General features: G+C 39.7%; 1 protein-coding gene across 1 annotated transcript in view; it reads right to left on the minus strand.

Moving 5' to 3' along the window:
- Window positions 1-2,748: 2,748 nt before the first annotated feature.
- loxl2b (lysyl oxidase-like 2b) overlaps window positions 2,749-13,883 on the minus strand; it is a 34,279-nt gene continuing 23,144 nt past the window's right edge. The window contains exons 7-14 of the mRNA XM_016529641.1: window positions 11,033-11,190; window positions 10,756-10,923; window positions 7,050-7,215; window positions 5,926-6,166; window positions 5,474-5,589; window positions 5,180-5,316; window positions 4,934-5,045; window positions 2,749-4,098 (exon numbers count right to left, since the gene is read on the minus strand). Of these exons, the coding sequence (XP_016385127.1) occupies window positions 4,028-4,098; window positions 4,934-5,045; window positions 5,180-5,316; window positions 5,474-5,589; window positions 5,926-6,166; window positions 7,050-7,215; window positions 10,756-10,923; window positions 11,033-11,190 (1,169 nt within the window). The 3' untranslated portion in view covers window positions 2,749-4,027. The remainder of the gene's footprint in view (window positions 4,099-4,933; window positions 5,046-5,179; window positions 5,317-5,473; window positions 5,590-5,925; window positions 6,167-7,049; window positions 7,216-10,755; window positions 10,924-11,032; window positions 11,191-13,883) is intronic.

The following is a 13,883-nucleotide window of genomic DNA, read 5'->3' on the forward strand; positions in this document are numbered from 1 at the left end:
CAATAACATAAAAGGAAAGCTTATTCAGCTGATTTATTTATTATATTATTTCGAAATCTCAATTTCGAAAAATTGACCCTTATGACTGGTTTTGTGGTCCAGGGTCACATATAATCAAATCTAATTTAACTTTTCTAAGAAGTGTAAAAAAAGGATGATCAAACAAAATATTCTTTATGGAATCTACTTGAAGATTTGCCACATAAAATCTGGTCTACGTTGCAGCTTATTCTTCAGAGAATTAATAAATAACAGAGAATTATGTATTCTGTTTTGTTTTGTTTTTCTGTCCTATATTGACTGATGCTATATTGGCAACAGTTTTACACATTTAGTCCCCACACATGTCATTCTATATTATATTATATATTATGGTACATATATCTCTGAATATATATATTCAGAATATATCAGTCCACATGTTCCAAAAGAGAAGAATATAAGAACAAATGTTCCTTGAGACGAGTGAGCACACAAAGAGATGTTCTTCTGATTTATGAACACATTGAGAGGTTTTCAAACTTGTGAAATCACTAGACAGAGAAGCATAACACTGAGTTTGACAAAGCCTGGCTTCTTACACTGCACAAATTCCAAGTTTCTGCACGTTCTGAGTTTTTTTTTCTCCCTACTTAGAGACCAAAGCCTCGAGCTGACACTTCATCAAAACTAATATTGATTTTTAGTCTGTCTGGCCATCATCTATCTTGCACAGAGCTGGCATGCAGCTTTTTCTGAGTGGTTTGAATTTGACTTGCTCTTTTTTCTGTGTGGTACTTGATTGTTTCAGCTCTGTAAGAGATATGGTGTTCTTCTTTCATCAACTCATCCATCTCATAACAGCAAACATGGCCTCTTTTGTTCTTTTGTGAGGTGTGAAAAACAAACCAGATCAGTCGTTTTGTCATGATGATTTGAAAGAAAGAGTTCCGAATGGATATAAAAAGTTTGGGAACAAAGGATTGAATGTTCCTGTGTGCATTGTAGAGTCAAAAAAAAAAAACTGACACCAAGATATTTCTGTCCTACAAAAACTGAGCAATTGGACAAGAATAATTGGCAGAAAAATGACAGATTATAACACTGTGAGAATTTTAGAGGATTTGGCTGAAGTGGGAGAAGCTGTCCAGACATAACCATCTTTTCAGCCTGTCAGATTGGGAAGAAAGCCTTGGAGAGGCAAACATTCTGTGTGCATTGTAGAGTCAAAAAAAAAAACTGACACCAAGATATTTCTGTCCTACAAAAACTGAGCAATTGGACAAGAATAATTGGCAGAAAAATGACAGATTATAACACTGTGAGAATTTTAGAGGATTTGGCTGAAGTGGGAGAAGCTGTCCAGACATAACCATCTTTTCAGTCTGTCAGATTGGGAAGAAAGCCTTGGAGAGGCAAACATTAAATCATGCCAAAAGTTTTCTAGATTTCAAGACAAAACATGAAACCTTTTGGAAAATTTTCGAGATTCTAAGACAAAACATGAAACCTTAAGAAACTTTTGGTGGTGTAGTGAGACTAAAACAGAGCTCCTTGAAAGCAAAGTTCTTTGTTTGGTGCAGACCAAATTAAGTCCATCATTAGAAAATGTTTCCATCAAGCACAATGATAGAAGCATCATGCTGTGAGGTTCAGCAGGAGAAACTGAAAAGCTTGTTACAATGAAAGCAACGCGGATCGAGCCACTGGCTATATATAACACAACTTCTTGGCACAGGTTTTTAGAAGACAGTGGGCCTTATTCATAAATAATTTCATACAATTTGCATGTTTATGTCCCCAGATAAAAATCTGTTTAAAAAATTCCTCCAGATTCACAACAGGTGCATGCGCATAACATAGCTCCAGGTGTTGGTGGTTCTGGATCAATCTCGAGGAAGAGCGTGCCCACACTTAGTAAAATTTGCACTGAACACGGCCAAAATATGTCCATAAGAGCTTTCCGTGCAACCTCATTTCTCTCTCATCCTTAGCACTCTAACAAAGTCTGCAGTTCTCAAAACCAGTTCAAACAAATACAGATTTTGATATAGGCCTCCAATCAGATGTATGTGATTTGTGCGTACGTTTAGTGCGTTCTAAATTTGACTGATGATTTAAAATAAATTGTAATGCAAGTTTTTCAAAGCGAGCGGCACAACGCAACACGACAAATCCCCGACAGTATGCCGTGCTGCATCCAGCGTAGACAGCATCACTGCTTAGAATGGGTTCTGTTGTCTTTTGTCACACCTGAGTCTGGTGTAGACATGGTGTAACACCACTTTATATTTTTTTTGTAAAATTGGTAGTTTGTTGTTTTTGTAACCAGCAAAGTGCACATCTTTACATAGGCTGCTCTGTATGAAATATAAATTGGTGTTATATGGTGGACAAGTAAAAACACACAGGTTTCTGGTTACAAAGAGTTGTTCTGAATGAAATACTACTGTACTGCTTACTGTGTATATTGTATGCTGTCTACTAATTTAAAAAAAATAGTATATGAAACAGTAGGCTATACAGTATGCAACAGAAAATGTTGCAAGCACTATATATCTATATTCTGTGGATACATACTGCATACGGTGCAAAAACAGTACTGAAGAGTCCAAAACTCCACCTTTTTATTTTGTTAGAGCACCCTTTAGTGAATAAAGTGAATATAGCATCTACTACAATGTGTTTGCCATATTGCAATACACCACAAGAGGGTGCAATATGAAGAAATAAGATAATTCATTTGTCCAAACTGTAGGCATGTATATGTTTTTTTTTTGCCAAATAATGCATGTTTATTACGATACATCGCATACATCCATGATTTTTACATCCATTCAAGTAAGCATAATATAAAATTAGCTGATACTGTCCCTCAAAAAACAGAGGATAACACTATTTTAGCACCATTGACAGACAACAAATGAAAGACTTTCCACATTAAAAAAACAAAGAAATTATGAAATAGCATCTCAAATCCCTGTCTTAAAATAAGTTATTTAATACTTGCATGATGAAATACTATGAATACTCTTGCATCAACAGCTGGAAAGGATCAGACTGCTTGTGATGTTTCCAGTCAGATTCAATAGAGTAAATAATGCATGATTGTCCACCGTCAGTGAATTCAAAATAACATCAAGAACAGGGTGGGCAAAAACCCAAAACAAAACTAATAGAGTTTGCACAGGGTCACCTGCTCCTAGGATGCCAGTGTTTATGAACCACTTATCTGAATGGGTAGGTTTAAGTTTTCTTACACTGCAATTCATAATGTAACAACATAATTCCTGAAAATACTGATGAAATTGGACATTGATAGAAAATATTGTAAGGCTCATAATATATTTCTAATGCATCAGTTGTTTCCACTACAAACCCATAAGGTACTTGAATAATAGCCAATAATATCTATAAGCAGACGTCATCAGCTTGGTTTTCGAAATGCCAAAGTATTTATCTGAAATGCATGACACAAAAAAAGAAAAAGGTCTCTTCATGCCTTTATTATTCTGTAGATTTATGTAATATTCTTTCAGAAGACTCATCTGAGGAAAGTCCTCTCACCTTATCAAAACGCTTACAAAAAGACCTAAACCACAAGTCCTGTCAATTAATAAAAAAAAAGAAAGAAAATAAAGTGCACCAGAGTTCCTTTCATGTCTGAAGTGAGTTCACTTGAGAGTTCTCCACAGTTTCATCTTCAACACCAGCAGCAAACAAAGAAAGAATGAGGTTTCAGAATTGCTTCTGGCTCAGCAGTGAGAGGGAAAAACAGCATTTCAGTCTGTTAATCTCAGCCAAAGAGCTGTTTTCAGAGTCAGTTCCTGCCTCAAATCTGAGTTCTCAACTGAAAAAGTGATGTTTAGTCCTGTAAAACAGTAGAGGACTGACTGTGCTGGCTATGTGGTGACACTGAGCATAATTGAAAGAGTACCATGGAATTACTGCTGAGATGAAAGGCCCTCTAGAGAGGTGTAGTGGTTCAGGGCACTTGATAATCTCACTGGTTGGCCGTGGTTTCTGGATATTCTTCAGGGCCACTCTTTTACCTATGGGTCACCTGGTTGTTGATCAGGCCAGGGAAGGTGTCTTCTGTCTCTGCACTAAAGGAGCCCCCTAAAAGAGACAGAATCACAGTGAATCACAGCTATACAGGGTACTATATTATACAAACATATATTATTTTACTTTTAAATTTATGAAGGTGTCAGTAAGAATTTGAACATTTTTGAATGAAATCTCCAAGGCTGCATTTAACTGTAAAAACAGTAATATCGTGAAATATTATTACAATTTAAAATAACTCTTTTTAAAATATATTTTAATATGTAATTTATTCCTGTGATGGCAAAAGCTGAATTTTCAGAAGCCATTACTGCAATCTTCAGTGTGTCACATGATCCAAATATGATTGATTTCTTATTATTATCAATGTTAAAGACAGCTTTGCTGCTTGATATGTTTGTGGAAACAATTTTTTTCAGAATTCTTTGACAAATGGAAAGTTCAATACAACAGAATTTCTTTGAAATAGAAATATTTCCTGACATTAGTAAAGTTTTCGTGGTCATTTTTGATCAATTTACTGCATACTTGCTGAATAAAATAAAAATAAATTATTATTATTTTAAATAATTAAAAATAATTTTTATAAAATAAAAAAAATGTACCAAAATATTTAAGTGGTAATGTACATTTTACATTTACATTTAATTTTTAAAGAGCAAGCACACTTTTCAAATAAAACAAAAAAGATAAATTTCAAATGATAAAATTTATATTATAAAATGTAGTATTTAGACACTTTTTGGTAGTTAAACTTAGTAGAAAATATACATATTTGTGTGAGGGGACTAGTAAGGTGACTAGTAACGCCCAAAATGACGGCATGTGAAAACATTTTTCATGACAAGACAATGTGAAGAGGCATAATTCATAAATGTTTGTTTACCTATATGGCAATTATACATCCATATACGGTGACCATCATATCGACATCTGCATTTGACAATGTTATTGGTGTAATCTGACTCTGCAACCTCATAATTGGGGTTAATTACGATCTGTCAGAAAGAGTGAATACAGTCAGTAAAAACAATAAATCCCAATGTCTGTTTCCAAGAACCAGGATAACAGGATTCAAAAGAATTTCTTTGGTACAAAAATTACTACTATTTTGGAAATGCCTGGAAATTACCTGGAATATGTAGTCTCCCGGTTTAACATCTGTAATGTCCACCCACTGGCAGTCAATATCATGTCTGTATGTATCCCAGCAGCCCACTGTGATCCCTTGCTCACCAAAGTTTGCACACTCGTACCTTTTCTCAATTCCTAATAAAGTTAACAATACAAAGAGCATATCATAAAAGTTGATCACATTACTGTAAATTTAATAATTCAATTTCAATACCAATAATACACAGAGTTAAAGTGAGGTGAAATTCTATTTACTATTGTGGACTACAAAAACAGGCACATTCTTTCATACCTTCATCACATTCTGAGTCCTCTAGACAAAAGCTTGCTTTGTGTCCCTCTGCCACCTTGGTGCCGTTGTTGCTAAGTAGGTCATAGTGGGTGAATACTTCCATGCTGTGATAGTGCCTGAAACAGTAAAAAGAAAATAAATCTAACTACAAGTAAAAATATACACTACCGTTTTAAAATTTGAGGTTGGTAAGATTATTTTATGTTTTTGAATGAACTCTTTTATGCTCAACAGAAGCTGCATTTATTTGATCAAAAATACAGTTAAAACAGTAATACTGTAAAATAGCATTACAGTTTTAAATACTGTCTATTTTAATATACTTCAAAACGTAATTTATTCCCGTGATGCTGAATTTTCAGCAGCCTGAATGCACTCCAGTCTTCAGTGACACATGATCCTTTAGAAATCATATTAGTATGATTTCAGTTGTCAGTTATCTGACCCCTCACCTGTGGCAGTCATGCCAAACCCAGCTCTCTCTGGAGGCTTTGGGTTTGAAGTCAGATTGTCCATTGTTGTGGATCTGGGAGGAGAACCGGAGAAGCCGGCGATAGGAGTTGCCTGGGGTGGAACTGGAAGTGGAGCCCAGGCAGTTCTCCTCATAAGCGCACTGTAACATGAACATAGGACGGTCCTCTAAGTATGTGGTCTGTTCCACGAACTGGGGGTTGAGCACTAGATCTGGGGCAGCTGCAGGGAACATAAAAAAAACAAACGTATAGCTAAAGTTTTAAAACAGATGTCGAATGGTGTCCAGAATGGTTTATGCATGTTTCTTCTTGGTTTTCAACTCCATATTATCTGAAAGTGATGGGTTTTAAACACATATTACACCACAAGCTACATTATTTATTGTCCTTTATTTTACCAGGAAATGAACTTTCAGAGATTAAAAATCTCTTTTTCAGTGTCCTGGCCAAGATGAGCAGCCACAGAAGTTCTCACAGTATTACAATAACAAAACAACACAATACCAATACATATAAAAAAAAATGCATTTTGATTCTTCCTTTAACAGCTCACAGATCAAAGATTTAAAAGTACACACTGACAACAAACTTTGCATCTATCCCTAGGCATGGCATACCGAAAAGCTTGTTTCCCTAATTTAGTTGGTACAAATGGAGCAGAAAGGGTATATATGTGCTAGTGTTTATACAATGCAAACAGGCTTGCATGTTACTTTCAATGTAACCATTAGAGGTCAGTGTTTTGTCCAGAAACAAATTAGTTCAAGTCATAAAAATAAATTAAAGGCAGGGTATGTGATTTTTCAAAAACACTTTAGAAAATTGATTCGGGCCGAATAGCAAAACAAACTTGTAGCCAATCAGCAATAAGGGGCGTGTCTACTCGTGATGTGGAGGAGAGCGCGTTCAGTGCATGGGACGGACATTAGCCGAGCCGAGCGACAGAAAGATAGAGATGGCGGATAAAAAAACAAAAGAGGAAAACGTCTGCGGAACGATAAGGCAAGAAGTAGGTTGGCTACCAGAAATCGCTTACTCTGCCTTTAATACAAATGTAAATATATAAGAATAACTGGATTTGAATATGATGATAATAATCTCACTCTCAGAGCAGGAAACTCCAGCAGCAAAGCGGCCTCCACCTTTAGGGCAGCTGAGATATTCTCCATGATGCAGACAGTGGGAGAGAGACATCTCTGTTCCTGCACACCTCACCCCACGCATTACCACTGAATCTGCATTCACTGCACCAGGCCAGATCCATGTCTCCTGTACAAACACATAATTACACCTCTGCTCAAATCATTCATCCAATCCACAGGGGGAATTAAAGGAAGTGCAAATACACTGAATACAAAGACAGCATTTATCATTGTACAGATTGTTACATTATTAAAGATGCACCCAGTAATTTTAACTCATTCGAAATATGTTTAAGACTTATTCTTTTTTAAACATAAAATACGTTTGAAAAATGTATATTCACATGAGTAGACTCAAATGATAAAAATATCAAATATCATCATAGCCTAGTAAAAGCTGTTTTATTTTACATGAAGCAAGTTGCATCATGGGAGCAGACATGTATGAGGCGTACCTAAGATGTATATAATACTTGCGTTATCTCAGTACAGTGTTGGTATTGTTAATTAAATCTAAAATTACAACTATTAAAAATTGCTTTCATTGATGGAAATAAAGCTGAAATATAAATAATTTTAAAGGATTTTAAACTTTAAAAAACCTAAAAAAAAACTAATAAATGTTGCCTTGGCGACTAACGGAAATACATAAATAGAAACATGCAATTACCCATATTATGCACATATTATACAGTAGACAACGGCACATTTCAAAATGACAAAAAACAAATTGAAATTCAAATGAAAACTGAAAATCTAAAAATAAAATCTAATTCAGTGAATAGAGCATTTATCAAGTGGTATCTGTATGTAACTGAAAACGTTAGCTTTTTCATGATACTACATTCACATCACTAGGTGTCGTTATAAGACAAAAAATGCATACACTGAATGCATCCTTATGAAAGAACAGATGTTAAAAAACAAAACTGAGGGAAAATGTCAACAGAGAAAGAGTAAACACAAGAGTAAAATGTAAAATAACCACAAGATGGTGCTATTTCATGTCGCCCTATCAAAACCTAAGGGACTTCTTTGTTCTAGTGGAGAAAAGACCTCAGCACCCTAGACTAGAGACCTGCACTCGACGCAACAGAGTGCGGCGCGGGACAACTCTTGATGGGCATGGGCGAGTGCGGGTGCGGGCGGGAAGAGACTCGTGTGTGTGCGGGATGCGGGAGAATAAAATGATTCGCGGGACTCCCGCAAAATAGAAATGATCTAAACAAAGTGTCTAAAACATATAAATTGTTATTTATCTGTTGCACAAAAGCAAAGCAAAAAGAACAACTAATATTAACATTAAAATGATTGACATGCGCAAGCTATAGTTTCTATTTATAACACGTGTTTAGAGGGTTGCGCAATGTAGCCAATCACAGACTCAGCTGTTGATTTCCGGAACGCAATGGCCAATCAGAGGTGATTAAGTTAGAATCTACTCACCGCAGTGCTGAAATTGCATGCTCATTGCTCACGAATCCTCTCATTTTAACACACGAAGTGTAGACACTGTGAAAGATTAATTGTGCATATATTTATTGTGTTATAACAGAGCTTTATGAGATCGCGATTAACTGTGATGTCAGCTTTTAGTGATAATAAAGGAAGTGCGCTGCTTGCATTCTGCCATGCCAAACCATGCACGCAGCACCCCATGCTTGCTTTTCTGTTAAAAATAACAGTTTTTTGTGAATGTTGATGCTTAGCCTAAATAACAAATATTTGATCGGTTATAGTGTTTATGCTGGGATGTTGTGGAGCTTAGGAGATGTTACAGAACCATTTCATGTAAATTTCTTCGATGTACTGAAAAAAATCTATATAGATTACTTTTATGCGGGCTTTTGCGGGCGGGAGCGGGACAAAACATGAATGTCGCGGGCGGGAGCGGGACCAGATAAGATATATTTCTGCGGGAGCGGGACAGAATCTTGACTGAAAATCCGTCCAGCGCAGGTCTCTAACCTAGACCTAGCTTAGCAATCAAATCAGTGGAAAAGTCAAAACACTAAATAGTAGCCATAGGATAGTTAAACTTAAAGGGTTAGTTCGCCCCAAAATGAAAATTAGGCTGCGTTTTACTCACCCCCCATGCATCCTAGGTGTATATGACTTTCTTCTTTCAGACGAATCCAGTCGGGAGTTATATTAAAAATGGTCTTTGATCTTTCAAGCTCTATCGTTGTACTCAGCGGGTGTTGCATTCCTTCTGTTCAAAAGACACGAGACGCACCGCAGCCTAAAACGCAGCCTAATTTTCATTTTGAGGTGAACTAACCCTTTAATATACAGAGCAACAAATTGTTATCTTTGCTACTATACTTTAAGTTACCTACAGTCGTGAGCCAATCCGTTTCCCATCAAACTATTTCATTATTTAAAAGAAACACAAACGGTCCATATTGTGTAACCATTTTCCAGCTGTAAATCACTTGTCAACACAACAGTAACATCTTCAAAAGCAGACCTCTCCTTCTTTTTTCCAACCCTGCAGGAGTCAACTGTTTTGTTCTAGCTTATTATCCATTTAAGATCCATTTGATGAAGAGATATAATTTCCTCTTGGAACGGAGTCTATAACTCTCTTAAATGCTTCCCAGGTGTAACTGTTTATCTTTAACACTGTCAAACCAGAAGGGAGTAACCGTTTCTCTTGGTAACCGTAAACACAGACATCTATAACTGTCAGAAAGCATGTATTTAAGAAGGTTAATCGGAGGAAAACAAACATGTCTTAAACAGGTGGTTGTTCTACTAATTACTGTTATTCTCTATCAGAACCATCATTCTCACAGGACGACTTCAAGCGGAGCTCTGCATAACAGATCAACGCAACGTGAAAACACATCACATTCTAACAGAACTGGGATTCATTTCAGACTTCAGATATACAAGTACATATGTTTCCTTGCAGCAACTCATTTGTCCCAAGCTGTAAAAAGAAAGAATTTCATCTTGGATGCAGTACAAGTCAGTTGAGAAAGCGCACTGCTGTGAGAAACAGAAAAACTGTTTCTTTATGGACATATTTGACAAACAGAATCAGGGGACATTCTTTCGAAGGTACACCAGTCGGCTCTGTTTACAAAATCCCATCTGTGAATTGACAGATGCTATGTCATTAGACTAGACAACGTGCCTGAGGAATGGAATGCTGCAATTTCTTATTTACAACCAGCAGGAATAGTTAATGGGCACCACAGGATTCAGGTTGTCACAAGATGATCAATAAAGACTGAACTGATATGATCTGGTTTTTATAATGCTACTTTACAAGTAGAGATTACTCAAGCTTTTGCAAAACTTTCAGCCCACACAGAGCTTTGATTTCACTAACAGCAGTCTTCCACCATACCTGCTTATACAAAAAGAGCTGAATAGTAATGTGAAGTTGGAATACCATGAATTTCTTCAAAGGGCCAACATCCAATTTACTAAGATCAAGGGATGACCTGATGAGAGGGATAGACATATCTTACCAACAGTCTGTTGAGGTGTCAGCAGTGTAAAAGGATCACACTTGAAACTGTTAACCCTGGGTCATCCTAAACCCTGATTATCTTGGTTATTGTAACTCTTGTAGCCAAGGGTTAAGCACAGTGGGACAGTCCTTAATGTGAGACTTAAACATACATTTCTGGTGGGGTATTGAGAGTAAACATACCTGGAAAGCATGGCTTGCGAAACCCAGGCCTAGCTGTCTGCAGACCACCATGGCCTCCATTGTGCCCCAGCCCTCACCACACACAGTCCCCCACACCAGAGAACCGTTGCGCTCCATTAGAACCTCCACACGGCCTTCGAAGGGGTTACGACCTCCACTCAAACGCAGCTGCAATAATAAAGAGCACAGTGGCCATGTTATGCTATGACAGTAAAAATACATTTCAATATTCAGTCACTTAAAGGTACCACAGACACATAAAACAGTGAGTTCTTACCCTCTGTTGAAAGCCCATGGCAGGAACATTGCACCTCACGCCTGCGTCTTCCTCATGACTGCAGCCTTCAGAGTCTTTGTCCATACTGAAGGGGCACTCAGTGACGGACTTCTCAAAGCCAGAACATTTAACTTCATTCATATGTACAGGGCCCATTCCTGGAAAATACACGTTTTCATACAGAGACACACCCACACACCCATAAACAGTCATAAACATATATTTAGTCATAATTATTTCCTGTAGCTCAAACAGTAAAGCATGTTTAAAGCTATGACAAGAGTCCTACATTTAAACACAGATCTAATGATGGTAACATAGGGGGAAAAAAACATAATTTATCACAAGAATCATAGTGCATTATTTAAATAGTTATTGTGTGCATTTTTGAAAGTATTGAAGGAATTACTGTTTTCAAGAGAGAAAGAATTGATATTTTCAGCTTAAACCATCTCAGGTTACGCATGTAACCATGGTTCCCCGAAGGGAACGAGATGCTGCGTCAACACGCTTCGGGAACGCCTTCAGCGTGACCACGCTCTGAATCACATGTGTAATCAGTCCAATGAAAGGGCGAGATGTCACGGGCGGGGTGACATAACGACCAGGAAGCTTAAGCATGTGCGGTGGAACCAGCGTCAGCTTCTAGGAATGAAGCAAGCACTTGCAGGGATGCCGGAAGTATGGCACCGAGACGCAGCGTCTCGTTCCCTTCGGGGAACCATGGTTACATGCGTAACCTGAGACGTTCCCCTTCAGGAACTCGAGCTGCGTCGAAACGCTTCAGGAACGAGAATGCCCACGCCGCCAGACTTACAAGTCCCTGCCTAGTGTGGAAGAGCACAGCTAAAGCGAGAGAAGGAGCCAGGAGTGGCGCAGAATGCAGGTAGGCACCTGACAAAGTAGGCGGGGACATCCCGCCCAAAGGCCAACTTCAGAAGGAGTGAGTCTTGACCCCCAAAAGAGAGGGGAGAACAGAGGACTCGAGGCTTTGGAATAGCATCCTGATCCACCGCTTAACATAAGCTTCTCTGGCCAGAGGCCTCAGCGCACCAAGGAGGAAACATGTAGGGGGCGCGAACGCAGACCTCCCTGGTGGTTGATATAAGAGACCGCCGCTGTGTCGCCGGTGCGCACCGACACATGGTGACCTCTTAGGTCCGGGAGAATGTGTTTCAACTTTGCTAGAAACACGGCCAGCATCTCCAGGCAGTTGAAGTCCCACGTGAGATGACGGCTGCTCCACAGACCGCGGGCTGAGCGGCCGCTCATGACCGCTCCTCAACCAGTGAGGGAAGCGTCCATGGCTAGCATAATATGCTTGTGTAACTGATGCTTGTGCAACTGGCGAGCTCTTCGACGCCCTCCGTATCAATCTCCTCGGAGAAAGACAGGCGGGCTTCCGAAACCCCAAGAGCGGGCGCCGGATCTGGTGGTTAAGGAAGAAGATAGGGACTCGCCCATCTACATTCCCTCTGATGATCAGCTGAATTTCTCAGACCAGAGGTGCCTGCAGGATTTTATCTGAGGGTACGCAGAGATTTATTTATTTTTGGTCAAAAACAGCACTTAAAATTTCAGTTCAATTCAATATCTTGAGTATGTAACTATTACACATGTCTTTAAGACTTGAGGATGAAACGATCAGTGACAGCAACACCAAGCAGAACGAAGGTGTCACGCGTTTTAAACCTTTTAAAAACGGCACGAAAACAGCAAAAATCAACAAAATGATAAATACAGTTATTACTACAGTTAAGAATAAATACAGTTAAGAGATAGAGAGGAAGAGAAAGATCACGTTCCCCTTCAGGAACTCGAGCTGCGTCGAAACGCTTCGGGAACGCCTTCAGCGTGACCACGCTCTGAATCACATGTGTAATCAGTCCAATGAAAGGGCGAGATGTCACGGGCGGGGTGACATAACGACCAGGAAGCTTAAGCATGTGCGGTGGAACCAGCGTCAGCTTCTAGGAATGAAGCAAGCACTTGCAGGGATGCCGGAAGTATGGCACCGAGACGCAGCGTCTCGTTCCCTTCGGGGAACCATGGTTACATGCGTAACCTGAGACGTTCCCCTTCAGGAACTCGAGCTGCGTCGAAACGCTTCAGGAACGAGAATGCCCACGCCGCCAGACTTACAAGTCCCTGCCTAGTGTGGAAGAGCACAGCTAAAGCGAGAGAAGGAGCCAGGAGTGGCGCAGAATGCAGGTAGGCACCTGACAAAGTAGGCGGGGACATCCCGCCCAAAGGCCAACTTCAGAAGGAGTGAGTCTTGACCCCCAAAAGAGAGGGGAGAACAGAGGACTCGAGGCTTTGGAATAGCATCCTGATCCACCGCTTAACATAAGCTTCTCTGGCCAGAGGCCTCAGCGCACCAAGGAGGAAACATGTAGGGGGCGCGAACGCAGACCTCCCTGGTGGTTGATATAAGAGACCGCCGCTGTGTCGCCGGTGCGCACCGACACATGGTGACCTCTTAGGTCCGGGAGAATGTGTTTCAACTTTGCTAGAAACACGGCCAGCATCTCCAGGCAGTTGAAGTCCCACGTGAGATGACGGCTGCTCCACAGACTGCGGGCTGAGCGGCCGCTCATGACCGCTCCTCAACCAGTGAGGGAAGCGTCCATGGCTAGCATAATATGCTTGTGTAACTGATGCTTGTGCAACTGGCGAGCTCTTCGACGCCCTCCGTATCAATCTCCTCGGAGAAAGACAGGCGGGCTTCCGAAACCCCAAGAGCGGGCGCCGGATCTGGTGGTTAAGGAAGAAGATAGGGACTCGCCCATCTACATTCCCTCTACCGGATCCATATGAGAAACCCACGAGCACAGCCACCGCTCCGCCTCGG

Source organism: Sinocyclocheilus rhinocerous, unplaced genomic scaffold (genome assembly GCF_001515625.1).
Source record: "Sinocyclocheilus rhinocerous isolate Xijiao unplaced genomic scaffold, SAMN03320098_v1.1 scaffold1626, whole genome shotgun sequence".
In the NCBI taxonomy this organism is placed as follows: domain Eukaryota; kingdom Metazoa; phylum Chordata; class Actinopteri; order Cypriniformes; family Cyprinidae; genus Sinocyclocheilus; species Sinocyclocheilus rhinocerous.